This window comes from Dinoponera quadriceps, unplaced genomic scaffold (genome assembly GCF_001313825.1).
Source record: "Dinoponera quadriceps isolate SergipeBrazil2010 unplaced genomic scaffold, ASM131382v1 scaffold1750, whole genome shotgun sequence".
Taxonomy (NCBI): domain Eukaryota; kingdom Metazoa; phylum Arthropoda; class Insecta; order Hymenoptera; family Formicidae; genus Dinoponera; species Dinoponera quadriceps.
Window position 1 is genome coordinate 167,044 of NW_014556445.1, and position 26,322 is coordinate 193,365.

General features: G+C 47.3%; 2 protein-coding genes across 4 annotated transcripts in view; one reads left to right on the forward strand and one right to left on the reverse strand.

Moving 5' to 3' along the window:
• The window catches only part of LOC106747453 (zinc finger protein 263-like), a 10,571-nt gene extending 8,934 nt beyond the window's left edge, over positions 1 to 1,637 (reverse strand). The window contains exons 1-2 of one of the 2 annotated variants that reach the window (XM_014624975.1): positions 1,412 to 1,637; positions 1,204 to 1,319 (exon numbers count right to left, since the gene is read on the reverse strand). The gene's annotated coding sequence lies outside the window, so the exon portion shown is untranslated. Of the gene's footprint in view, positions 1 to 628; positions 701 to 1,203; positions 1,320 to 1,411 lie in introns of those variants that run through there. The other variant, XM_014624976.1, reaches the window with a different exon arrangement.
• Positions 1,638 to 1,686: 49 nt separating this feature from the next.
• Positions 1,687 to 25,253, forward strand: LOC106747452. Of its 2 annotated transcripts, XM_014624970.1 has the most exons (9): positions 1,687 to 1,970; positions 14,682 to 14,896; positions 15,670 to 15,884; positions 16,006 to 16,228; positions 17,799 to 17,967; positions 18,417 to 20,883; positions 21,654 to 21,975; positions 22,067 to 22,266; positions 23,327 to 25,253. In XM_014624970.1, the coding sequence occupies exons 2-9, from the start codon at positions 14,684 to 14,686 to the stop codon at positions 23,493 to 23,495; spliced, it is 3,978 nt and encodes a 1,325-aa protein (XP_014480456.1). In that variant the 5' UTR covers positions 1,687 to 1,970; positions 14,682 to 14,683; the 3' UTR covers positions 23,496 to 25,253. The 2 variants fall into 2 exon arrangements, with proteins under 2 accessions (XP_014480456.1, XP_014480458.1); XM_014624972.1 differs by lacking the exons at positions 1,687 to 1,970; positions 15,670 to 15,884 and having other exon boundaries at positions 14,809 to 14,896.
• The last annotated feature ends 1,069 nt before the right edge of the window (positions 25,254 to 26,322 follow it).

Sequence of the window (26,322 nt, forward strand, 5' to 3'; positions counted from 1 at the left end):
GGGGGGGGGGGAGAGAAGGAGGGTGAGGGTGAAACGAGTAGCAGGGGTAAGGGGAGGGAGGGAGGGATACGTCGGCATCGGCTTGACAGGTGACAACCGATCGGGCCACTGACGTCACAGATCACTCGGCCGGGCACGCGCACGCACGCACAGACGACTTACGCGATTCGCACCGCGACGTGCATGAGGTCGGGCTGTCGTGCGTCACACTCGCGTATACCCGTGCACCACCGACGGACACGCACACACGCACACGCGTCATCCGTCTCGCGATCTCTTTTACGACACGTCACGCCGCGTGAGAAAAAGAAATCTCACGAGCGTGAGACGAGTACGGGACGCGACGGACGGCGGGGATGAAAAGACGGCGCGGAGACGGTAACCAGGTGAAAATAGGAGAAGAGAGACGAGAAAGAGAGAAAGAGGGAGGAAGAGAGAGAGAGAAAGGGAGAAGGAGAGAAAAAGAGATGAGAGAAGCGAGAGATGAGAGAAACGTGTAAACCGAGGTACGAGAAGAGGGTGAAAAGTGGGAGACATAGGACGGAGAGGAGCGAGGACGGAGACGCGCGAGAATTTTTCGTGCGGCCGGGTAAAAATTTCGGGTGGAAAAAACTCCAAGGGTATTTACCAGGTGTTAACCGGCCGATGATGATATAGCCCCCGCGCGCGGCGCCTCTCTATCTGGTTACCATTACACTCGGATGTATGAAATGCGCCAGCGGCATACAACCATCCCCCCACAATAGCCCTATTTATGATTGGGCAAAATTGCTTTCCATGCGCAGAATAAAATCTCGCGCGCGGGTCCAGGAAAAATCCGCGGGGCGCGACGGGACGACACGCCGCGCCGGTTTCTCGCCGGCGCGTCGCTCCGCCGCGGCCCGCCCCGGTCGAGAACGGCCGGACAGGTCGGCGTGCACGGCGATGGGGCCGCGGGCGTGTCGGGACGCGCGACACGTCGTCGTTTTCCGCCGATTTTTCTCGCCGTGCACACTGCCGAGATTCGCGACAAATTAAATATGGTCTGCCGCGGTCACGTGCGCACGCGGCGCTGCGGTCACCGTTCGTTCGGCCAATCGCGTCTCGGAGCGAGCCTGGTTCGCGAGGGCGCCGCTGTGTCGCGCCACGCTCGCCCCGTCGCGACGCGTAGACATGGTTAGAATCGCCGACAGGTAAGAATTCGCTCTTTTTTCCCTCTCTCACCTTGCCGCGATTCCGCCATCCCGTCGCGAACTCGGCGCACTTTTCCGCGTCGAAACCGCTCGGTCCGACGTCCCCCGTCTTCGTCGGGTGCACCGCCGAACGGGCACCTCGTCACCCTGTAACGACAGACGCGAGAAGCACGAGATGATTATTCGTCCGTCGCAACGCTCACGTCACGCGACGCAACGCGACGCAATGCGGTTCTCACCCTCGGCGAGGCGACGGCCGAAATTAGTCGGCGACGAGTGACGGCTCGCATCTTCGCGTCGGCACGTATTCGAACTCGATCCTCGCCTCCCGCTGCTCTCCGAAAATGACAGATGCGCCAGGCCCGCCAATCGCGCGCACGAAAGTCCCCAGCGCGGCTCACCAGGGCGGCGCGACGGTCGGGCTCACGTTGGCGACTGTGGACGTGACGCTTGCGACCTCGCGACGCTCACGACGAGCTGTCTGGCTGGTGGCGAGAGACGAGGGTGGCAAGCCAGTTGGCAACAGACTGTCGAGTGGGTCGTCCGAGAGAGCGAGCGAGCGAGCGAGCGCGCGCGTGTGTGTGTGTGCCTCCGTCGTACGTCGCTGCTGCGGAGCTTCGAGACGCGGCGCCGTTGTCCGCTCGTCTGCCGCGGGGGCTATCGTGATCTGAGCGACGCTGCGTCAACGAACAGGCGGCACGGCTGCCATGGGGCTGGTGGACGAGATCATTTGACCCACGGGAACGACTCCAGGCTCGGTGGGATCGTCGTGCTGCCTCCAGTGAGAGCTGCGAATCGGTAAATACGTGCGCGCGACTTGTCATCGTCACTCGATTATTGCCATTGTCATTGTCCGTCGACGCGACTCTCTCTCCCATCTGGTCGCCGTGACAGCCAGCTCGTTTCAGCTGGCCCGTCGCCTTCTCCGTCGCCGTGGCGTGACGCGAGGGCGCTCCTAAGGAGAAAGCGTTTCCCCGCGACCGCAATCGCGGGTTCGATTCATCGGACTTTCGGCGAGTGCACGCTCTCGCAGTGCGCGAGGCGACACGCGAGGACCCGAGTAGATACTTTACTGACGTGCCCGATTCCTCCCCGATCAAGGCTGAAGACGCGCGACCGACACGCGGAATTCGTGCCAGGCTCTCCGCTCGTCGTATTCTCGATTATTCTCGCGCGGACAGCACTCATTCGAGAGACAATGGGCTCGAGGAAGAGAAAGAGACACGCGCACACACGGCATCGTTCGTCATCGAGTTGCATCAGCTGTGTGGCACACACCGCGTCTCTCGGTGCGGGGGGGAGTCTCTCGCACGCGCATTTCCTTTCGTCCGCGAGATCCTTATCGGGACTTTATTCGCGCGACCACCTGAACCTGCCCCCTTCGAACAGGATGACACGGGGATGACGCCCGATGACGCGAGTCTCCGTCGGGATTTCGTCATCGTGCACGCATGACGCAAGGGCCGCACCGTCACATCCACGTCCCTTCGAGCCGAGCTCCAGCTGTTTGTGACAGCTCGCGGAGGGAGCACCTTTGTGTCCGCTCGTCGTCCGTTCGCCCAGCCAAGACTGACTATTATTTGTCCCCCTTGCCCCACACATGTCCTCCTTTCCGGCTTCGGGTTTCGCGGCTGGATCCCGTCTGGCCCAGCGGAGACCGCCCTTCGGCTTAACCCTTTCATCCCTTCGCGACGTTTCATCCCTCGGAGTGAAAATAATGAAAGGAGAGAAGCACTCGTCGACGGCGAATTGAACGTGCTTCAGGTCGCGCATTGCGACGAGAGGGCGCATAAAAGTACGTAAAGAGGCAGGGGCTTTGTTTGCACGAGCGGAAAGAGCGTGGAAATCGCAGGCCGAGGTAAATTCTGTTCTCCTTTTTCCTTCCCAACGGACTTTGAGACCGCATGACGTGGACACGCATTACGTGTGTGAATACACGATCGAACGGTTTCGAGCGGACCGCCGGTCTACTTCGGCGCGGAATTAAGACGCTTGTTTCGAGTGTGATAAACAATCGCGCTCTGATAATATCAGCACACCCGAGTACTTGCGAAACTTCACCGTAACTTTGCCTCGGGAACAACGGAGGAGAAAGAAAGAGAGAGAGTGAGAGACTAATTGCTCACATATTCATGCTGTAAATCAACCGCGAGAGCTCCCCGTGGGTGTCGCGCGAATATCGTTGCGCGTTGAAAAATGAGTTCCCTTGGATACCTGACGACGAGCTACGTTCGATTTTGCGAATCGGAGACGTCGGTTTGTTCTTAAAATCCATCTCAAGATAATACTTAGCCAATAAAGCCATTTTCCCAAAGCAGTCAGAACAAACCGATTTCTCCGATTGGCAAAACCGAACGCAGCTTACAGTTTCCTCGAGCTTTTGAACTTGCCGAACGTCCCCCCCTCTCCCGCGGGATGATCTGTAAATCAGCGTCTGTCTCGAAGTCTGAAAAATGAATTTGGGTAGATCCATCTGACAGTGAACAGCCAAACGAGTTTTGGTTGGAAGGGAACAAAATTTATTTCTTGCAACCGGAAATTCCTTTTTCTTTCAACCAAAAAGCGTTTAGCTATCCATTGTCAGGTAGATCTATCTGAATTCATTATTCAGTATGATTTCAGATGTGAGACAGACTCTGATTTATAGATTATCCCGTGGAAGAGAAGGACGTTCGGCAAGTTGAAAAGTTCAAGAAAATTCGCTATTCTTTCTACAACCAATTGTTACCTGAGAGTCCTTCCGACCAACAAAATTCATCGAGGGCAACATTTACCCGTGAAATTGTGCGAAACCATGAATCTGAGAACGAGGATATCAGACAACACATCACGGAATCCTCAGCTAACGAGTAACGGGCCAGCGGAGGTCTTGGGACCCTTGGGCCCTTTACGGCGAGCCCTTTACTCTCTGTCTCTCTCTCTCTCTCTCTCTCTCTCTCTCTCTCTCTCTCTCTCTCTCTCTCTCTTCTTCCCTTCTATCCTCTCTTTCCTTCTTTTTTTCGTATTTTCTCCGTCTCTCTCTCTCTTTCTCTCTCCTTCTCGCCGACCTTTGTCAAAACACGGGGGCGTCGTCTTGGTCCGAACGTTGAACCTACGTTGTTTTGGATGAATACCTAAAAAAAATTCAAGGCGAGGCCTCTAAGCCGGATGCCAGCCTCGGCTCCTTGTTCTTCCTCGCACAAAATTTTTGAACTTTGGCACAGCGGGACTTCTGGCAAATTTCGCGGAACAAGCGGGTCCTTTAATTTCGCCGTTTGTAGCTTCGAATTGGCCTGCGAAAATGTAGTCAGTCAATTAGGACGGTTGCAACACTTTTATCTCGATGAGTCCTTCGCAACGCATCTCGTGTTCACTAGGAAAATATGTTTCCTGAGAAATGTTGAGGAACGCATTCTTTTATTGGACGCGGGATGTGTTCCGAAGCTTAAGGGAAAAAGTGTAGCAACCGTCCTGTGACCGACTGTACATCGATTTCGATGTCCTCGTTGGAGAAAATGTCAGATAGATTATATAAATATTCAAGAGTCGCGCGAAAGCGCGTCTTAACGCACGTGCGAATAACGTGGTTCCGCTTTAACAAAGTCCATCTCGCGTGTCGTGTGGACGAATCTATATCGATAGAGAAAAAATCATTTCTCTTTTTCTCTCATTTTTTCCCTCTCTTAATAAGTATCTTTGTCCGCACACACGGATAGAAAATTATAGTTAATTTCGACGTCGAACATATTTTATGATAGTAGCAACATAAGATTGTTATCACTGACATTATAGTAATACTTACTAGAAAAATCCTTCCCCCGAGTCTTTTTGCGGCTAAAGGGTATGTTTGGCGGCGCAATTAACTATAATTTCCTATCAGTGTGGAACAATCGGAACGACAGCTTTCTAAAGCGCCGACTAAAAGTAAGAGCCCGACTGGTGTTCTTCCGAAGCGTTGAAGAAAAAAGCGTCACGCGAGAGGGCCGCGCGCGCGTGTCCACGTGAGTTAAAATTGCGAATCGGCCTTGGTGGCGAGTGCCTATAAATACGAGGTTCGCTTATAGGCGACCCGCGACCGAAGGTGCAGCAGCGCACGCGTTGCACCGTCGTCGTCCCTCGGCAAGGCTGCGCGCTGGGTAGGAAACGCGCTTTGTCGCGCTCTGTCCTCCGGCTCTTACGCTCATTACGTAAGAGACCGCGCGATATCAGGATACGCGACGTCTCACACGCAGGTATACAACGCGCGCGCGGATCATGCGCCGGCATATCTCCCAGATTTGGACCTACGATCGGCGCGAATTGTGATTTTGCCGTCGACACGTTCGCCACCGGCGTCACGCGCGCGTATGACGCACCGATCTCTCCCGCACGGGAAAAAAATTATACACCGAAAGATAGAAGTGTTCAAGTGAATAATTAAACATTTGTCGAGGAGTATTGAGAAGTAATTATCTCGCTTGAATGACGGAGTAAAATAATTAGCTGACACAGCAAATTTTATGCTGCCACAGCGAACTGTCGGTTACTATGTGGGCAAAACTGTCTGTTAAAAGTACTAATTGCCATTCGCTGGATTATTTTGAATCTACAAATCATCTTGTTGTACAAATAAATTAGTGAATGTAGGAAAATACTGTATTGCTGTAATAGTGAATTAACGTATCTTAAGGACAAATCCACCCAGCAGAATTTTTTTCATTCTGGCATCAAATCTGTTTCTGCTCTGAGTACGAATAATTCGCATTATTTGGTTATGCCAATTTAGTTTTCGCAATCACTGTCGCGACGAATACGTAGTGGTAACAATAGTTCTGCTTCAATAGCAAAGTGATTTTTCTTCATGATTAATTAAATAATATTATATGAATGTAGCGAACATACTGAAAGAAAAAAATCATATCCAAATAATACTTAATCCAAGTAAAATAATAAATTAACTCTTTGACAAATATTTACTTGAATGTAGCGCTTTTTTCTCTCAGTATGCAACTGAATTTTTCTACCGTCCGGGTGCCAGAAGAAAACTCAATTGTAGGAACAAAAGAAGATTTTATATTTAAAACAAAAGAATTCCCCGAGGAGATTCTGTTTCAAAGTCAATTGTTTCCGGTTATTTATCGTTATTTATCTCGGTTTATTTATCCCGGTTATTTATCTCAAATTTGTCAACATTTATTTAGGTTGATTACTAATTTCACTTCACTTTCTCTCGACCGAGTTTTAACGTAGACGAGTGTTTAGACGAATATTTTCGGTTGCAAAAACAAAGATATCGTCGCGGCGTTTTCGATCATTTTTCTTCCTATTTGGGAAAAGAGAATTAGCTATCCATATAATACAACTGAAATTTAGTTAGTAGACTTTTTAGCCACGGGAGCTGAAAACTAGATACAAGGACAAGGACAACAAGAATTAACTAAATTAACTTAATTTCAGTTTATGGATAGCTGATTTTTACCTATGAGAGCTAGTTTTTTTTTTTATTGTGGGAACTACTTCTTTCTTCCGCATATGTGACCACGTAACCGGACAAAGTCCGTTTTACAATGTTTTAATAACGTAAAGAAATATCTCAAAATGATTATCGAGGAGAGGTCGATAAATGAATCGTGATGACGAACGTGTTCGGGTTGCGCATGTCAAGACATCGGTTTATAGCTTGAGTTACAGATTATTATGTAGGCACCGAGACATAAGTTTCGACTTGTTAAGACTTGACTTGCGCTTCAAGAATTAGAGACGGTCTTTGAGTTTGAGATGATTTTCACAAATCTTCTTTCCTCGCCGTCCGCCAATTTCAGTCAATTTTCAGGTAAAAGCGCACATGACTCCGACTTGACTATATCGGGAGAGAAAGAGAGAGAGAGAGAGAGAGAGAGAGAGAACACTGTCTCGCACCAAGTGAAACGTTTCGAAATTCATAATTCGAATCAACATCGAGTAATTCTAATGCACGCAGCAAGTGACACATGATCGAAACGCGCACAATTACTTCCACAGACGCGCTCTGCGCACTCTGCACACGTAGGCATGTGCAACCACGCGCAATCATGAAATTGCAGTAGTGTTGGTTGCATAATATACAGGTAACCTAGATCTGCACCCACTGCTTCCCACCCGTTGACCTCGTTACCCTCCCCGGTCGACTCTGCCCTCGCTAGGAAGCCTTTATTCCAAGTCGAGATGTTCACCGCATCTCGCCGAAGCGGCCGCGATGCTCCGGCTCGAAGAGGTCGTGGAGAGTTCGACAGAATCTCTCGGAAAAAAAGAGATACGTAGAAAAAAAATCTCGGTTCGTGTAACGGAATGATGGCCGGAAGACGAAAACTCGCCGACGATGAGAAACGATGTCACATTGTTTCTACGACCGAAAATATTCGTCTGGGCGTTTGCCTCTGCGAGAACTCGCTCGAGGGAATTGAACAATTAGTAATTAACCGAGGCAAATCTTGACAAATCCACGATAAATAACTTAACGACGAGTAATTGAGTAAAATAGATCAATTGACCACGTGAGAGCCTACTACGGAAATTTTTCCGCGACTTACATGAAAAAAAGAAAGTTAGTTTCATTTCAAGACTTATATTCTCATATATAAGCAAGAATATATAATCTTACGTGAAGATAAAACTTGATTATATATGCGTGGAGAAATTCTATATTGTTTCATTAAAAATATCATATTCTTATTATTCAAGAATAATTTTCATGATTTGGGAGAAAAAGGTTCGACTCGGTTACGACCGAATTTTCGTGCGACGGAAGTTCAGTCACACCGAATTTGTTTTCCACGCAGAGGCTCTTTAAATAATAAAGACATAAATCCAAGAGAGACGCAGGCGCGAGGTAACGTCTAAGCACGTCTTTACTCTCGCTCTCCGCTCTTTCGCGTGAATTTACGTTCCACGCGCAGCGTCAATCTCCCGTGACACTCGCGCGTCGCAAAAGAAATATTTCGCGAAAGACGAAGCGACTCGCGAGCGTAAAGCGAGCCGCGAACGCTTACCTCTTGCGAACGAAATCAGATCAATGATCTCTTTCACCCTCGTACCATCGAAACTCACTTTCACCCACGGTGTGCGCGGGTTTTACTTTTATTAAGCCGTTCCGCCACGAAACAGTCGGGATCGGCGGTGTGTCTATTTTAGGTTTCACGTTCGCCTCTAATCCTACCACCTGCAGCGAGAAATCGAATTCCGCTGCGACTTCCTTCGACCAGCTGTTCTCGATCCTCGTCGCGGAAACGCGATTTTATGACCCCATGCTGCATTTTAAGAAGCGACTTCGAATTTTCCTCGGCTACCTAACTATCTAACCCGGCCCCACAAGGAAACGGATTGTCATTATCCTTATCGCGAGAGCCTTGTCTTGCCCGCGACCGAGGTAGATTCGCCCGGAAACCACGCACCCCCTCGCCACTTGGGCCAGCCGACCCAGTTCGGGCTCGTATTCGTTCGTGAAATGTAGAACGCCCGGTAGATAGGCGCTCCGGATTTTTTTCAGGTGACCCAGCTAAAGGATATCGATTTTGAATTCTCCATAAGCTCACAGGAAACACACTGACCGTCTAGAACAAAGCGGAGGCGCGCGCGACTATTCACGTATTCTCGGCCATTACATGCCAATGATATTAAAGTCAAAGGTCAACTCAAGCGCGGAGACTGTTGCGTTTTTCTTACACCAATAATTCCTCGTGTATATGTCGCGGGACACACGCGGTCCCTAAAAATATTACGAGACCGAACGAGCCAGGTTATATTGCAGAATTAATTGGCGATGTCGTCGTCGTCGATTGGAAGCGCTCGTCGATGCCTCTCTCTCTCTCTCGCTTTACATTTGAGACATGTAGCGTTCGTAACATTGAAGATGATTATGACGTGGACGATAATGATAAAGTTTTATCTCCGCGCGGGTAAAACACGCGCCGCCGCGAATACGCATGGTATTCTAGTCGATAGCGGGCGTTTCGCCATCGCAAACCTACCGGAAGAGCGAGTTTATTTCTGGTCAGTCTTGAAAGCGTTCCTTTGCCAGTCGAAGAACAGATCCGAGATCGGCGTTGCGCGCCACGTGATACCCCAGAACGAGTACGACGCGTTTAGCTGCTGCGTATCATCAATTTTCGTCCCTCGACGAGCTCAACAAAAGGCGATGAGCGCACAAGAGGAACGGTGCGGGAGGGGGGTGATTTGGAAAAATCTCCCCGTTGCGATAAATTCACGAAGTGAGCTCGAAAAATTGCGGGCACGGAATTTCGCTGGCCCCGCAGCGCGATGATATCGATCTTTCCGCGAATGCTCTCGTCGGGTCTGCACGATTCATCGCGTTCTGTATGAGACAAAGAAGATAACAAAGGAACGAAGGAAGAAAGGATTCGCATTCATCATGCACGTCTCTGCTGCTATTTTTCTCACTTCGAAAGAGAGAAGTTGAGCGAGCCTGTCTGAATTTCAAAAAAGATTCCTGCGTGATATCCTATATCTCGTCGAAGAGGAGATCCTTCAGCGTCATGCACCTCTCGCAGGAATGATACTAACGTCAAGAATCATACATTTTTTAGCCTTTGGTATCTATCTCCTGTCGCTCAGCTGAAAGCTTTCTCGCTTATTGTCCCGGCCGAAGAATCGTGCGTGTCAGAATTAATCACGTTGATGCCCGTTTCTACCATCATGATTTAAATCTAATCGACGATTAGATTTCAACTCAACGGAATGGACCAATCTTATTGATCAGTTCAACGAAATTGGCCAATTTCGTTGAGTTCATCGTCGATTAAATTTGCACCATGATGGGAAGAAACGGGCATAATAAGGCGATTTAAAGTTCGCGCGGGGAGGCGCCGTTTCCCTTTCGGGGCCGTTTCTTTTCTCATCGTCACGGCGTCGGCAGACGCGTTTTTCCTCGCTCGTACGGCCCTGAGACCGCGGGCCCGTGGTCAGTGCGACCTAAAAATGCAGGGCGGTCTCGCGACCCGCACTCCGCGCTGGCTCGCCATGTTCTGACAGCGCGACGACGCGATCAGCTGTTCGGCGACAGCGTCGCACCCAGCTGTGAGTGGTGCGCTCAGCTGACGACGCCATCGATACACGCCGTCTCCCCCACCACTCCTTCCTACTCCACGCAGACGCGTTCAGGGGCGTATCGAGCTTAACGAGCGCTCTTTAACACGCTCGAGGGACGAGAGAATGAATACGACGGATTCGCGACGTCTACCGTTGTCCGTGTTATTGCTTGTATTCGCCGCGCTCTCTGTCCTGGTCAATCAATCGCTCGAACGAATCGTCGGTTCCTCGGTTTCTTCGTGCGGAAAATTTCACCGCTCCTTCGTGTCTCTGGACTGAAATATGTGTTGAAAATTGAACCGATAATTAAGAGAAAAAGAGAGGCGATTTTAATTTCCTCAAAATGTCACAAGTTTAAAATTGACTTTCATCAAACTTCAATTAAGCTAATCGATGAATAATAATAACTGCAAATAGAAATAATCAAACGTCTGTCGAGATATAAAATCGAATAATACAAGAGCCAAAGTTCTGTTGTAATAACGAAATATATATATATATATATTTGATACGTGATAAATTATAATTTATTCGCGAAACTAATAATAATAAGAATTGCCAACACAATTTCCCCAGTTTTGCAATTTGTTCGGCAAAAATTTAAAAGTAAATAATTTCTATCTTCGTTAGCAAGATAAAGATCAATAGTACTTGATTGATAGTAATTTGAAATCTTGATCGGAGTTTGGTGAAAGTCACCGTAAAGAGTTAACAAAGACGCGGAGAATTAGATCGCACCTCGGTGCGATTAACGTGCAGGAGCACAGCCGTGGGACGAGTCTCGATCACGAATTCGGCGCTCGAGCCGTCACGAGGGACTCACGCGGAGCCTTTGTGCATTTCGCGAGGTCAGGAGCTCGCGCAACACGCGCCGATCCGCCGTCGACGAGCTTATCGACGCTTTTTCACGTCGGCCGATTAAATGCGGACAGACGAAAAATCGCGCCGACCACGGCCAGACCATGGCGCAAGTCGGTGCGCGCGTGCGTTTCGCTGACGTAACGTGGCCAGCGAGAGTAGATATTAAGAGACCTCGAGTTTCCGCTCGCACTGGCTTTCCGTTTATGTAACGCGTCGTTAAGCACTCTCGCGACCCGTTCGATCGCGTGCGCTTATGATACGCTCGATAATTTTCCTTCGCTCGCAAAATATCTCCTTTCGTTCGCTTTTCCGAACGACGTCGTCCGGCTCGTTAAATTGGGGTCGGCATTGTATCAGCCGGAAAAAATCTCGCGAAAGCGCGATAATGCGCGCGGTGACGTGGCCGAGAATCAATCTCGAAAGACACGCTTTACTTCCTGCACGTCTCGCGCATGACAGATTCAATTAAATAATTATAACGCCTTAATACTCGATGTATACGTATTAGTTAGTATTACAATTAAACGGTTAAACATTACGATACTTGAGATTCGATCGGTTCTCTCAGGGATTTTTGTGCTCTGCACTGAGGCGTATTACACAGCAAAAAATTTCGTGTTAAATTTAACACATTTCACATGACCCACAAACGGTCCACACAAAATTAATATTACAACAATTAATATTAATCGATATTGAAGTATAAAATATATATTATTTTAATACTTTCACGTGAATATCGACTCGATACAAAATACTGAGATAACAGATACAATATGTTAAATTAACGCACGGGTATGTCAGGAATTTAACGCAAGAATTCTAACATGGACCGATTTTAACACAAAATGCTCTCCACTGTGTATAACTAACGGTTGAATCTTTTTCGCTGTCTTTTACTCGTCATCTTAGTATTACGTGATGTATAAATTACATTTGTATCCATGACGTTTTGCGTCACTATGTATCGCTTCATTTATATAAGACCTTGTTTTGCTGCTTCACGCATTTATTCATGCACACTTAAATTAGGCAGCAAAATCAGTTGCATAGCAGTCACCTCACCTTTCGGTCGCTCGCTACACTCACGTTGAACATTCTTTGATTTCCTAATCTTCTGTGTTTGACAAAGAAAATATTATTATTATTTGTTTTTTCTCATCGCCCGGCTAGCAAACTTCGGCAATCGAAGTTATCTAGTGCGGAAGATACTCCTATCTCATTTGTTGACCGTGCCGAGACGGAATTTTTTTGAAGAGCGATATTTCGTGATTACTTAATCGTTCGAATCGACGATAGTCGTTGCGTTAATCAGTCGAAATCGTGAGTATGCATGGCGCGTCCGACGATGTCCGTGACTCGTCCGAGACCGTGGCTCCCCTCGCGCAACTGCACCTGTGAACGCGAGATTAATCGCGGAGTCCGCGGTTGGCCCGAGGAGGCGGCGGCTACTATTTCGCCGACAGTCCGACAGTCTTGTGACTGTGATCAATTTTCGCGAACGCGGCGAAATCAACCGTGTTTTTGCCGCGTGTTGTCGGCCCGTTATCTTTCCGTGTCCACGGCGAAATCCGAGTCGGCCGCTCTCACGGCCGCGATATTCGCGATTTAAATGCTGGCATCGTTACATCGGCGACGTTAAAAAGCGCCGGACGTTCCACGAGATCCTCAACGGGATTCGCGTATCGGCAACGCACGAGTCAATGCATCGGCCCTATGCCGCCTTTGTACTAACCGTCCGGAAAACCTGTTACCCGCCGCAGCAGGCCGGACTGCACCTTGTTTTCTTTCATCACGTGCTCCACGCGCCCGGCTATAACCAGTCCTGCGGACGTGACACAACAACAAATTTAAAGGGACGACAAAAATCCGGGGGTCTCCGTACGAGCCGTCCCGAGCACGTTGGCCTGCGACGTGTACGCTCCGGGATTGTGTTTCGATCACTTAGCGATAAGCTAAGCCGCGGAGCAATGACATTCGAAAAGCGCTCGCCTCGCATGTGCGAGTAAACAATCGCCGGGAGCCCATCGGGGGGATCTCAGCCGCGATTATTTATCGGAACCAGTCCGTGGGCTCCTCGGCGGAAATCGCCGGTTTCCGACGCGCCTCGCGCATACCGGAAAAAAATGCCGTTGCGTCGAACACGTCACACGTTGTTTCAGTAACTCGAGCATCCAGATGTTTTTCCCGTTTCGTTTTCAATCCTGGCCCGAACAACGAGAATTTTTACCATAAGCCGAGCGATTTTATCAAAAGTCGACTATATTCGTGATTTTGGTGATTACTTTTGCATATCTAACTTGTCTTTCGGACTCCATATTAGGATAACTGCTGGCATTGCTCTCAGGACTCTTGATTTTATTCATAGAACCTATGTGTTACTTTAAAAAGCCACTTTTTTTTTTCATTTTGCTCAGAAAGAAACAAAAAGTCTGTGAAAAAAATTGAAAAATCTCGTTTCCTCCCATTTTTCATTTATCCGCGAACAAAACCATTAAAAATTGCAAAAGCTTGGATTTTTTCCAAGCCTTTAAAACTATGATAGGACAACTAGATACTTTTAAAACTTGACAAAACTCAGAACACTACACGTCATTCTTGTCTCGTCCGTTTTTAGGAATAATGGCCCGTAATTTAATCTCCACATCGGAATAATAATCGCCTTTTAATTGGAAGAATTCAACAGCGTTTTTTTCGTTCTCCCAGATGTTACTGAAATAATTCTCTACCAGCATCGTGTTATGAATGTATTATGTCACTCTGAGTTAATATGTCATAGATTTTCAACAATTGAGAAATAAACGAATATTTTATTTTGTATATATGTAATAATCGATTTGTTCTTTATATGTAATATGTTTAATCATAAAATAATTTGTCCTGAAATTCTCCAAATTTTCTATTTACATTCGCCGTCTGTAATGGCCCGTTCAGGCAATGTATTTTATGATGAATTTCATTGTACAAATTACGGACGTTTCAATTCAATTAGTCGAATTTATGTATTGGCTTATGAAGTATCGGACTTTATTATATTATATTGATATTTTTCATAACTTAATTAGTGCCTTCAGACCTTACCTGACTCATATACTCTCATTTTGAATTTCTTTTATTATTTTGTATTTATTATTTATCTTTATTGCATCGAAGTCTAAATTAGTTCGGTATTTCCGTGCATTTTTTCCGTTTCTTTATTTTACTTATAAATTAAGAATACCCCCCGTTTAAATAAATAAATCAATCGCAATAATATTGCTGTCCAATGTGGAAGATATATTCCAATTATGCTCGCTGTCGATCGATTCCGTTGTTGCGACTACATTTCTTTTCCGCGCGGGAAATTGCTGCGCGGTAAAATCGCGAAAAAAAAACAAGATTTTAACCTGCGTGAAGGAAATTCACTTCCTCACGACTATTCGAGAGCTTCGCTTTTAGACGCCCCCAAAAGTAAAGGCCACTCGCACTGAGAGCGGCTAGAGAAGGAGGATTTAATTAAACTCTGCCTGACCGGCCCTAATTGGGGTCAATTGCGCGATCCACGGATCCTCTTCCGCGACATGTCCAATGTTCGATCGCGAGCATTGATTATTCCTTGCACTGCAGGTATGCACTGCCTAGGCGCGGTGACGGCTGGCACCTCCAGCCCGAACGGGGTTGGCGGCCGGGATGGTACTCTTAGCGTGTTTCGAGCCCTTGGAGTCCTAGTGTGCGAAGGGAGAATACAGGGCCCTCCGCGTGGCTACAAAGAGGGTCCACACTGTGCACCGCCTATGCAGGCGGTCCCAAACGATCACGTGTGTGAGGAGACCAACTATTTAGTAAGTAACAGCAGCAGCATATGGTGTCCCCGTTACTCGCCGTTGTTTCTAAGCGACCCACTTTCGTAGCTTTTTCAATGGCGCCACCGCGAGGAGCACACAATGCGCCTGTCGAAATTAAAGCAACCAAATTTCCCACGACGATCCCGTCGTCGCTTGCGAACGAGAGCCCGAATTCGCGATTTTGCAAAATAATTTGCATCCAGATCGTTCGGTCGTTGATCGTTGAGGCGTCTTTCCCTGCTGGGAAATGCGTCGCGACCATCATCGCTGTACGCTCGGTACTGTTCTCGATACTGTTCAATTTCAATTTTGGCTAATCGGATTAACGAATTTTTTAACGTATCTCGTGATACTTGTTTAGAGAATTAGATTGAGTAAATCGTTATTTTGAAACGTCTGTTGTTCAGTTTATGATCTTTATTCTTCTTTATGTGGATCTTGCAAGGTGTAATATACTTTTGTACAATTCCCCCAAAAGTTGAATATTTGTTTTTCCGCTTATTTAATAATAATAATGATAATAAATACGGTTTGAAAGCTTCTTATTTCTATGCAGTCTAGGAAACGGTCCCGGTGCACAATAGGAGAATTTGTTTCTGAATAATTCTCAGAAGGTAAATCCTCTCATTGGACATCCGTCGTGTCTCGAACTGCATCGAAAAAAAAAAGAAACATTCAAACCGCATCGAAAATACACTTTTCCCTCAATTAATCGAGTTTCTTTTCTCCTTCTGTTTCTCACGAAAATTGTCCTTCGAATTTCTTTCAAGTGCGATCGATATTTGGTACTAATCCGGGAAATAGCGGAACGCATTGCCACCGGCTCGTATCTGTGCGTGGAAGTGCTTCTGTGCAGTGATTGTCCGTGCGGTTTGGCGAAGTCCACCAGCAAGTATCCAGTCTGCCCTGTGCCGTCCATCTCGCCATGGCAGCACACGTCGGATATATTACTGGAATACTGGTGTATTTCTATTGTCCCGAGCAAGTAAGTCGCGCCTTTTGCGCTGCTACGTGCGGGAAATTTCAGTTGGCATCCCGGTGGACGAGAGCGTTCTGCCATCATATTGACCTGCGTTTTAAGATAGATTCGCCCTGGACACTTGCAGGAGTCCAGAAACGATGAACTACCAAGGATTATACCAGGCGGTCCGTTCGCGGCTGCACTTCAGCCAGGTCGCGGCGTGGTGGTCACGCAGCAACGGTGCGGAGCCAAGTTACATTGCCACTCGTATCGTGCCACACAACGAAGACAATCTCAGGAAGTTTCGGGAGACTCCGGTGGAGCACACCTTTCCTTTGGCTGGTAACGGCGACGGAAATTCCATCAAGGTAATAGATACCTGAGAACGCACGAAAAGGCCTGTTCCTTTTAGCTGAACTAGCGCTACACTGAAACCTATATTAGAATCTCGTTTCTTTTCCCTTCACCTTTAGATCATACACGGGAAAGGGTGTAAATATAGAAACGGAGTTGTAATAGGAAATTCGCCATATTTGTGCCAAAACCATTGAAACTATTGATAACACAATAAAAAATGTTGTATTAAACTTGACGTGTTCCATATGTCCCATGGACGGTCCGCTCAAATATTTGTGTTAATTTAACACAAAGTGAAAATACATTGAAAAGTAATGTAAATTACGGCAAAGATGAACACAAAATTAATACGTTAGTCGACACTGAAGTATATAAAATGTGTTATTTTAACACTAACACATGTTGAAATAATAAAACAATAAATGTTAAATGAACGGACAAATGTATTAAAAATTTAACAAAATTATTTAGAAAAATAAAGACCGATTTGAATATAAATACAAAATGTTTTTTACTACGCATTCTCGTTAGAAACATTAGGTTCCGTCTAGGTCACTCGAGAATGCTGGCGTTAAAATGACGCAGCGTAAACGAATATTCTGTCTTACGAAAGTAGTACGACATAGCAAGATAAGATTTAATTTAAATTTTTTTTTGTATGTATATTGTTAAGTATGAAATATTAGCTCTTGTGTGTCAGATAGTATTAAGATTAAAGTATGAAGTAGTAGGTTTATCATTTGGAAATACGTGTGCTACGTTTAAATCCATTAGATTGTGTAAGAAAATGGCTGTTAGTGGCAATATAGAACGTCTTGTATTATAGTGTGACAGGTTTGCCGAGAAAGACGATAATTGCCGAGCTGCTGCAATGCCGAGAACAATTTTGTTTTCATTTTTAAAGAAATTATTTGTTATATTTATTTATTTAAGTTAATTTTCTTGTTGTATATATAGTCTCTTACACATACGTGCCGAAATACTAAATTACTTGAGCCACTTTCTTGTCATTTTGCAAAAATGATATATTTTTTACTGTCCTTTTTGTATATAAATGCATCGAAGAAGGTTGAATAAATAAAAAAAGCTCATAACACTATAAGAAAAAATATTTTCTTTCATTTCTCTGCTCGTTCTGTATCAGCGCTCTATTTGTTCAAATCTTCGATTTGACATGCGCGGACAAAGATTCGTGTATCTTTTTAACAGTCGTATATTTGGTCTTGATAACTAATGGTACGTCTTATCAGATGTATGTGTCAACATTATTGCCGATTGTTCATTAAATATTTATATTTTAAAGTACAGTAGTTCTCTTTGATACTTGAAACCGTTCCATATTTAAATTCTTTTCCCTACTTGTTTCACTCTAAGGACAAAAAATGTATAAAAAGTGTATTTTAGTTCAGCTGAAAAGAAAAGACCTACACACACACACACACACGCGCGCGCGCGTCCATCGTAATGTCACGTCGAGAAAAAAGCATGTGTACCTCGATCCTCCGGTGCAAGGAGCTCCGAATCTCACAAGAGAATCGCTCTTACGCGCAAGGACTCGAACGCTGAACATCTCGATTGCAGATCACCGTCTGGGCTCTGCCGCGGATGGAGGAGGTGCCGGTGTTGACGTGCTCGTTGCATCCGAAGAAGGAGAAAGACGAGGAGGATATTGCGAGAGCGTTGACGCCCACCAAGAGCATCCCGGTGTCCGTCGCTGCGCAGAATCCCCCTGAGGGTCTGGTCTTGCCTGGTAATGAACTGTGCGAACTGAACTTTCGCGTCCTTTGTACTCTCCAGATTTCTTTGCGTGGAATCTCGTTCGAAACAAGCGAAAAGTGGCGGCACTCCGAGCGATAGTGAAAATATCGCCACTCGAAATCGCAAGAGTGAATACCTCGCTCGAGCTTGGAGAACGGGTTCTGAGCTTCATTCAGAGTGAATTTGTTACCGTGAATACATACCGGGTGGAATACATCAGAATCGCTCATCGTTTTCGGGTGAAAATACTGATACTCGGCGATTCAGGGCGGATAATTCATTCTGTACGAGGGAAAGATCACTCGGCTGTCACTCCACTTTTCGGGTGAGATCTCACCCCGAGAAACGTGGAGAGTACTCTGGCATTCCCCCGGGATTTCTCAGGAGTTCGCTCAGAACGTGAAGAACCGTCGAGATTTACGCGACTGACTGTTTCCCCAGCTCTGGTGGACGACAGGTTGCAAACCTCCTGCAACAAGTCCGGCAAGCACCACTGTCACTGCGAAGAGGAAGACGCGTCGCCTCTGTCGCCCACCATCAGGTCGAACAGCGAACGGAAGCGCCGCCGATCACTCCCCTGCGGCCCGGCTGAGAACTTTTGCGTGACCTTGCAGCCGGTGCCGATGCCGTCCCTCCAAGAGTCCATCCTGCAGGAGGCGAAGGACAGCGTGAGGGGCACCACCGAGATGGCGAACAATCGCAGCGCGGCGCGGACGCTTCAGAACAAGTCGGAGAGCAGGGACGAGGTGTGGGCCCGCAACAATCTGAACGCGGACCACCTGGAGCGCTGCTTCAAGGCGCAGCTGAACATCGAGGACCGCGACAGCAGCGTGGAGAAGCGTTGCAAGCGCGCGACGGAGGTGGCCGAGGTTGCCAACTCGAAGACCAACGTCGACCGGATCGAGGAGAGCTACAACAACTCCACCAAGAGCTCGATCAATCCCGGAAGAGGGTCCAACAGTTCGTGCGAGACCAAAGCCGCGGGATTGAAAGGCGCCCTACTGGAGAACCTCGGGCCCTTCGCTCCCCAATTGCCGTCCGGGCTGCCTTGGTCTTTCGTCTCTTCGTGGCAGAACAGCAACATGAACAGCAAGTTCCAGAGCTTCTGCGGCGCGAAGGAGGCGCGCTTCAACGACTCCGAGAGGTGTTACAAGCCACCGATCGCCAAGGACACTAACATCGCGATCGACCCGTACGCTCAGCCCAATCCCTTTCACGAGTCGAATCCTGGGCCCTCGACGTATAATAATGTATACTGCCGCAAGGTGGACAATTCCGCCTGCACCGTACACCAGAGTTGCTTCAAGAACGCCAACAAGACTGCTCCGGCGGACGCGGTGGAGGCCAACGATAAGGAAGACAATACCGCCAAGGGTCGCGGGAGGACCGGCAAGGACTTTGGCCACCTCATGTGGAAACTGTCGTTCCCAAACGAGAAGGACAGGCAGGAGGAGGGGGGGATCCTCGATTGGTTCAGCAGAGTGCCCGGTAGGGTGCTGGGAGTCACGGCTGCGAAGGGCTGCGTCGATAACAACAGCAAGACGAAGACCGACGCGAAGCAGCCGGAGCACCATCATCACCAGGGCACCAACGAGATCAAGTTCAAGAACTGCAATCTCGAGCTGAGCCCGCGAGAGGTGAACGAGGTGCTGGCGGTCCTGCGCGCCAGGACGCCCTCGGGCCGCCGCAGGGCCACCGTGAAGAACGTGAAGAGACGCGAGCGGTCCGAGAAGGCCGGCGAAGAGGACAAGCTGTGCTCGCTGAGCGCGACGAACCGCTCGATCAAGCCTTGCGAGCTCTACGACTGCAAGAGGCTGTACAAGAAGACGGAACAGCCCTCGGGCGAGCCGGCTCTGGACCGGGTCTACTACGACAAGAACATCTACCAGCCGGCGCACTCCAAGTTCCACGAGTGGAACCAGTGCGGCGAGGAGCCGCGGCAGGATGGCGTGAACGGCGACGCGGAGCGGCTGCAGAACGTCTCGACCAAGGCGGACGTGCTGCTCGGGGCGATCCTGCGGAACGGCAGCAGGGACAGGCAACCGGAGCGGAAGGCCCGGTTGGACGTTTCAAACGGGACCAGACCGAGGTCGACGACTAGTATTGACGACGACGACAGCGACGATTCTCGCGCGACGAGCCTCGAGAAGCTCGAGCTGGACCAGAGGACCGTCTGTGCCGACGAGAAGACCTTGCCGCTCGCGGTGAACAAGAGATTCAACAAGATCCGTCAGCTGTTCAAGAGGGAGGACGACCGGAGGACCACCAACGACGCGACGGGGGAGGGCTCGTTGGAGCAGCCAGCGCGGTGCTCCAGCCCGGCGTCCTCGTCGCGCCACAACAACGAGCAGCCGGAGAATCTGCACAACTCCGCGAGGAGCAAGACGAAGCGGCGAATCGACTTCGCGAACTTTCCGGAGGCCGCCGAGAGGAAGGGCCCGGCGGCGGCTCCAGGGCTCAGTACAAAAGACGCACATCAAAAGCCACCGATACATAGTACAAATCACGTCGACGATCGCGATTCCGCGGGCCTAAATCGGCAGGGCGGCTGCGACAGGCTGCTCGTGGACGCGGGCCCGCTCGCCGAGCGGGACGACGCGAGGGACACCGCCGTCCCGAAGAACAACCTGCTGACGACCGCTGCGACGCAGAACGGACTTTCGTCTTCCAAGGCGCGGAACAACAATAATCACAAGGACGGCGTGGTGGAGGACGATGAGGCCGTCGACCGGGGCGTGCCGTCCGCTCTCGAGCAGGAGAGATTCCGCCGCTCGCTGGAGAACGCCGCGTCGATGGTGTTCCACAGCAGAACCGGCCTGCCGTTGACCTCCAGCCCGGCGCCGCTCAGGAGGGGCAGCTGTTGCTTCGATTACGACAGCAGCTTGAATTCCGTCTCTTCTAAACGCAGGTGCGACCTTTATCCGACGAAGGAGTTTCCGTCTTTTCCGCGTTCTCTCGCTTCCGGCTTCGAGCCGGGGTTCTTTCCCGATTTCTTCCCGACGTTTCGTAAACATTTCAGTTCACTTCGGGAGTAGAAAGTCACTCGAGTCAGATGGGCAATCCGATGCCGAATCGTTTTTCAGTGGGTATCAATAAGTAATAGATGTGTAAAAAAGGAAACCGGCGTAAATTATAAGTTAATAAAAATATTCAAACAAATAAAATGGATAAAAGTTACAAATTAGGTAAATAATTCAAACGCGTACAAAAAACAAAACCAGTATAAATTATAAATTAGTACGAATATTTAAATGAGTATAAAATCAAGTAAAAGTGATAAATTGGTAAAAAGTTTAAACGCGTGTAAAAAATGAAACCAGTGTAAATTACAAATTGGTAATAAAAATATTTAAATATGTGAGAAATAAAGGGAGTAAAAGTTATATGTTAGTGAGAGATTTAAATGAATAAGAAATAAAACTAACGAAAATCCTAAATTATAGTGAAAAAATTCAACAAGGATAAAAATGTCTAATCTCGATTCATAAAGGAGTAAACCGAGAAACGATTCGGTATCAAGTTGCTTCTTGATGAAGTGAACTGGGATGTTCACGACACGTTGGCAATAAATGCGCAAAAAGACACGGCTCCAGCCCGGAGGACAAATCTGAAAGCTTCCTCCACGTCGGTAAAGCCTGAAACACAAAATCTTTCACGACGTACCATTGCGCGTTGCAGCGCACTGTTCGAGCTGAACACGCCGCCGAGCCCGGGCGCGGTGTCACTGGAGGAAACTGATCGCGAGACGGAGAACGCCGGCGAGGGCGAGGAGACACCGAGAAGACGGTCCAGTTCTCGCCACCGGCCGCAGAGTCACGCTCTCCTAGGCAGCTTCGAAGAGTCGGCATTGAACGGCCGACTCGAGCCAGTGTCCACCGTTCACGGTTTCACGGCGGAGCTCGGCGCCAGCGGTTCTTTCTGCCCGAAGCACCAGAAGCTTCCAGTCACCGTGTTCTTCTACACGCTCGGTGACAACGACAAAGTCTCCACGCCATACCTTGTACGTATTCGGGGAAATCGGAGTGAGAGCAACCGGATACCTCTCACCACTTTGTTATTCTGCTCGTAGCACTGTTATTTCTGTTTCGCAGGCTCACATTAACCTGGAGAAGAAAGGCTATCAGGTACCGAGAAGCGGTACCATCCAAGTGACCCTTCTCAATCCGTTGGGTACAGTCGTTAAGATGTTTGTAGTACTGTACGATCTTTCCGACATGCCGCCGCGATCTCATACTTTTTTACGTCAAAGAACACTGCGGGACAAAACACTGCGCTACCTCGTTCACCTTAGGTACGCATAATCGCGCTTCGTCGGCAGTCTTGACACGTCGATCTCCACGTATGAATCTCACTGGGCATATCTATTCCATATCTTTTAACAGTGTCATTGTCGTGACATTGTCCTCCGTTATCGCTACGCAGATACACGGAGGAAAAAAGGATTAGTTGAATTAACGCGACGATGAGCGAACCACACGCGCGTCTTGATTGAAAGAAATAGCATTCCTCTGGTTCTTGAAAAGTACATTTAGGTTCACAAGAACTAGAAATTCTGTTTCTTTCAATTAACACGCGTTTAACTCGTTCATTGTCATGTTAATTTAACTGATCTTTTTTCTATTTTCGTATAAAATATGATAAAGAAACTGCTTAACGATGCGTAAACTGAGAGAAATTATAGTTACTTTCGACCTCAATTATAGCCTTTTATGATTTTAGTCACAAAAATGATAATAGCCATGTAAGATTGCACGTAAGATATACTGTAATAACACTTGCTAAAAAATAATTCTCCTGTAATTTCCAAACAGTACATAATCACTCAAGTAAAATCATGTTTTAATTATTTATAAAAAATATTTCTCATTCAAATTCATTTTTGAATATTTGTCATAATCTTTTTCATATCTAACTTTCCCGGACATTGAATATTTACAAAATATTTAATATCCATATTTTTCAAAAATCTTATAAATATTGCGAGCTGTTTGGGCACTTTCACTATGCTGATTATAATTACAAATACCGAATACTTTTCTCTCGGTGTAACAATAACGACATTGTCGTTACAGAATAGGCCTGTCCAGGGGCAAATTCTCCGTGTATTATATTAACATTTCCCGCTTTCTATTCGATATTCTTTCGAGCATTTAGTAAAATCATTCGTCATGAGGCAAGCAAAACCGTCATCCGCAAATGATGAGAAGCGGAAATTCGCGCGTCACCCAGATATGAGTAACGGGGCGTTTAACGTGTCAATGACGTCACGTCACGCGAGCTGACGACGACTGTAAAAGTCGACGGACAGAGAAAAGGCTGCAGGCTGACGGTGCGCATTTTGCTCGTTTCAGATTTATGTCCAGCAAGTCAGGTCGAATTTATCTGCATACGGATATCCGTATGATCATCTGCCGCAAGTCCGACGTGGACACGGCGTCGGACTTCGGCTCGGAGCCGCCGAAGGAACTCAGGAGCTACATCCACGGTCCTACGAATCCGAAGTTCTCGCCAAGGTGCTGAGCCACGTGGTTCTTTCCATGGGGCTGCTGCCAATCGTTCCGCCCGCCCAGTCCCCTTCACGTCGAGGTGTGATTCGATGCGTCGCCACCCTCAACCATCCAAATTCGAAGTCGAGCTTTCTTCTTACTTCTTCTTCCAATGCCACTCCGGCGGCCGACGGCGACACGTACACCACACCATCGCGATCCCGCACCGCTTTAGAGAAAACACGTAGTTGGGATGTTATTGTGATTTGTTACTACCTTCTAATTCGCAAACCTCGCTCCCGAGATCTCGGGACGCTCCGGGAGTAGAAAACAGCCTGGTGTACACAAGCGTTAGTCGCTCGAGAGACAATTGTGATAATGTTCAAACAAAGGATGCAGATTTGACGAAGTGAGATCATTCAATTGGTTCATCCCGATTTATTTCGGATCACGGAGAGGGTTTGGGGCTGAGAGGGTTCGAGAGAGCGTGAGAGAATGCGAGGAGGGAAATACGAGAGACACGTGCTAAGGACGGACTAACCGTTCATGTTGGAACAATAATTTATTGTTGTACGAAATGATGTATAATTTTTATAATACCTAGTGCTATAAGATTATATGATATTGTCGACGATTGTACGTTCTTTCTGTGTGAAATAATTGGCTAACGTTTGCAGAGCGAAAATTACGTTCTTTGCACGCGGCTCGCGCGCGGTCAATAGTTAAGTTAGAAAGTTAAGCCTTCTGATTCGGCCATTGGATTCCAACATGACCGGTCCGATTGACATTGAAATCTCGAAATTGCGATTACACTTTCCGCTTCGGGGAGGGAAGGGGGAGGGAAGTGTCACTTTGATCTATGGTTCGCGCTTGCAATATAGGATGCTACGCGTGTAACTCCACGCGTGTGCCGAGTTTTTTCGTTTCAAATTATCCCTCGTATCGCAGGGCTGTGTACCGATGCATATTTTTTTTTTTTTTCAGTTGTACGATTCTGCGTTGCGTTGACAGAGAGAGACGCCTTTCCGTTGATTAAACCGTGAGAAAACGCGTAAAAAAGAGAGAGAGAGAGAGAGAGAGAGAGAGAGAGAGAGAGTGAATCGTAATAGGAAAATCGGTCAATTCACGGAGCGCGCACTGGAGGGATTTTACGCCGATCTTTTCTTTCTGTTCTTTGTTGTCCAGCGTTTGTATTGTAATCGCTACTATAGTGCATGCTGCTAACCATTACATTTACGGAAGTTTATCGCAGGCTGGACGATCTCGTTGGGAGGCCATTTTCTCAACTTATATTGCTGTAAATATAGTCACAGGCGTAGAGATCGAGTAAGAGTTTTTAAGCGGGATGATACTGCCATTGTGTGTGTAGCACCCTACGTTTAAAACGATACAACAAGTGATATATAAGCGTAAAAACTCCGCCGGCGTAACCCGGTCGCCTGTTCACCCGCGGTGTATGTGCATATCTGAATGTGTGTCGAGTACGAAAAGAGAAGGTACCGTACGTGCAATGAAGAGTACAAAGTTATCGATGCGTTACTTGGCGCGGCCGCAGGAAATGATGGAACGGGTAATGGCTCGTCGTGTGTTTCGCGACGAGAAGGAAAAACTTCTGATCAGGCCGAGATATTCTCTTTGTTTATCAGTTTTCGGTTTCTTTCAGACCTTCCGCTACTCTTCGCCGCCGACGAATGCGAGTAAGGCGCGGGCGACCGGAACCGGCGAGTTTTTCCGTGGAGGAAGTAACAAAAATTATTATTTACACATATAATCATTATATATATATATATATATATATNTGTCCGTAGCACTGTGATGAATATTTTGATAGACTATAAAAAGAGTAATTACTATAATTATTACAGAATAACTATTTCCGAGTAGAAAACATTGATAGACGTAGATTTAAACGATTCTATTAATATGTCGTGCGAAAAAAAAAACAATGTAACCGTGCGTAATTTACTAACTAGCAGCAAAAGAAGTCGACACGCCCGTCGTTTTCTGAGTCGAGCTTCAGAGACGAACGAACGAGACACTCCAGTTTTCCCTTTATTTTTCTATGGAGCGTTCCACGAACCACGCGGAAAGAAAATGCTAACGAACGGATAGGAGAGTTTAGGTTTCGGGTCTTTCAGCGATACCAATCTAGATTAGGATTTCGGAGTCGGCAACAAAAGTAATTTCAGTGTCACATTCGTCGAGTTGCGCCCGAGTTCGGGTGAGAAAAACTTGAGAAAATAAAGTTTCGTTATCACTTGCGCCACTTTCGATTTCTGCGAAGGCAGCTCTCAACATCCGCAATTCGACCTATCCTGGTAATAATAATCAGGGTGATACCGATTTAACAGCGCGGGACGGAGGCGTGCGAAATTTCAGACGTATTTTCGAAAACTCGATTTCGTCCGGGCTCGGATTAATTCATGCAACTGGATGCGTAGGAGTTGCTGTACGTGTTAAGAGGGATTATTTTCAGTTGTGACTTTCTGACGGAACAATTGAATAATCGTATATACGCATATAGCAATCAAAAAGCATAATAACCGCATGTACATACATAATTTCGGTCGTGAAAAATACAGTTTAGCGTTCGTTCCATTTTTATCTGGCGTTTTGTTCGTTTTATCTTATCGTTTTTTTATATACAGAGATGAACGAAAACAGATGTTACTGGCGATCTTAAACCTATTTATGTGTATTTCCCTCGCCGATGGTGCTAAGATCTTTTACAAAGACTACGAAATTTATCGCTCAGTATGTTTTAAAAATTTGATTAATTCCCCCCCTCCCTCTCTCTCTCTCTCCCTCCCACCCTCCCTTCATTTCACAAAAGAACTCCTTACGATCGGAGTTTCTCTTAT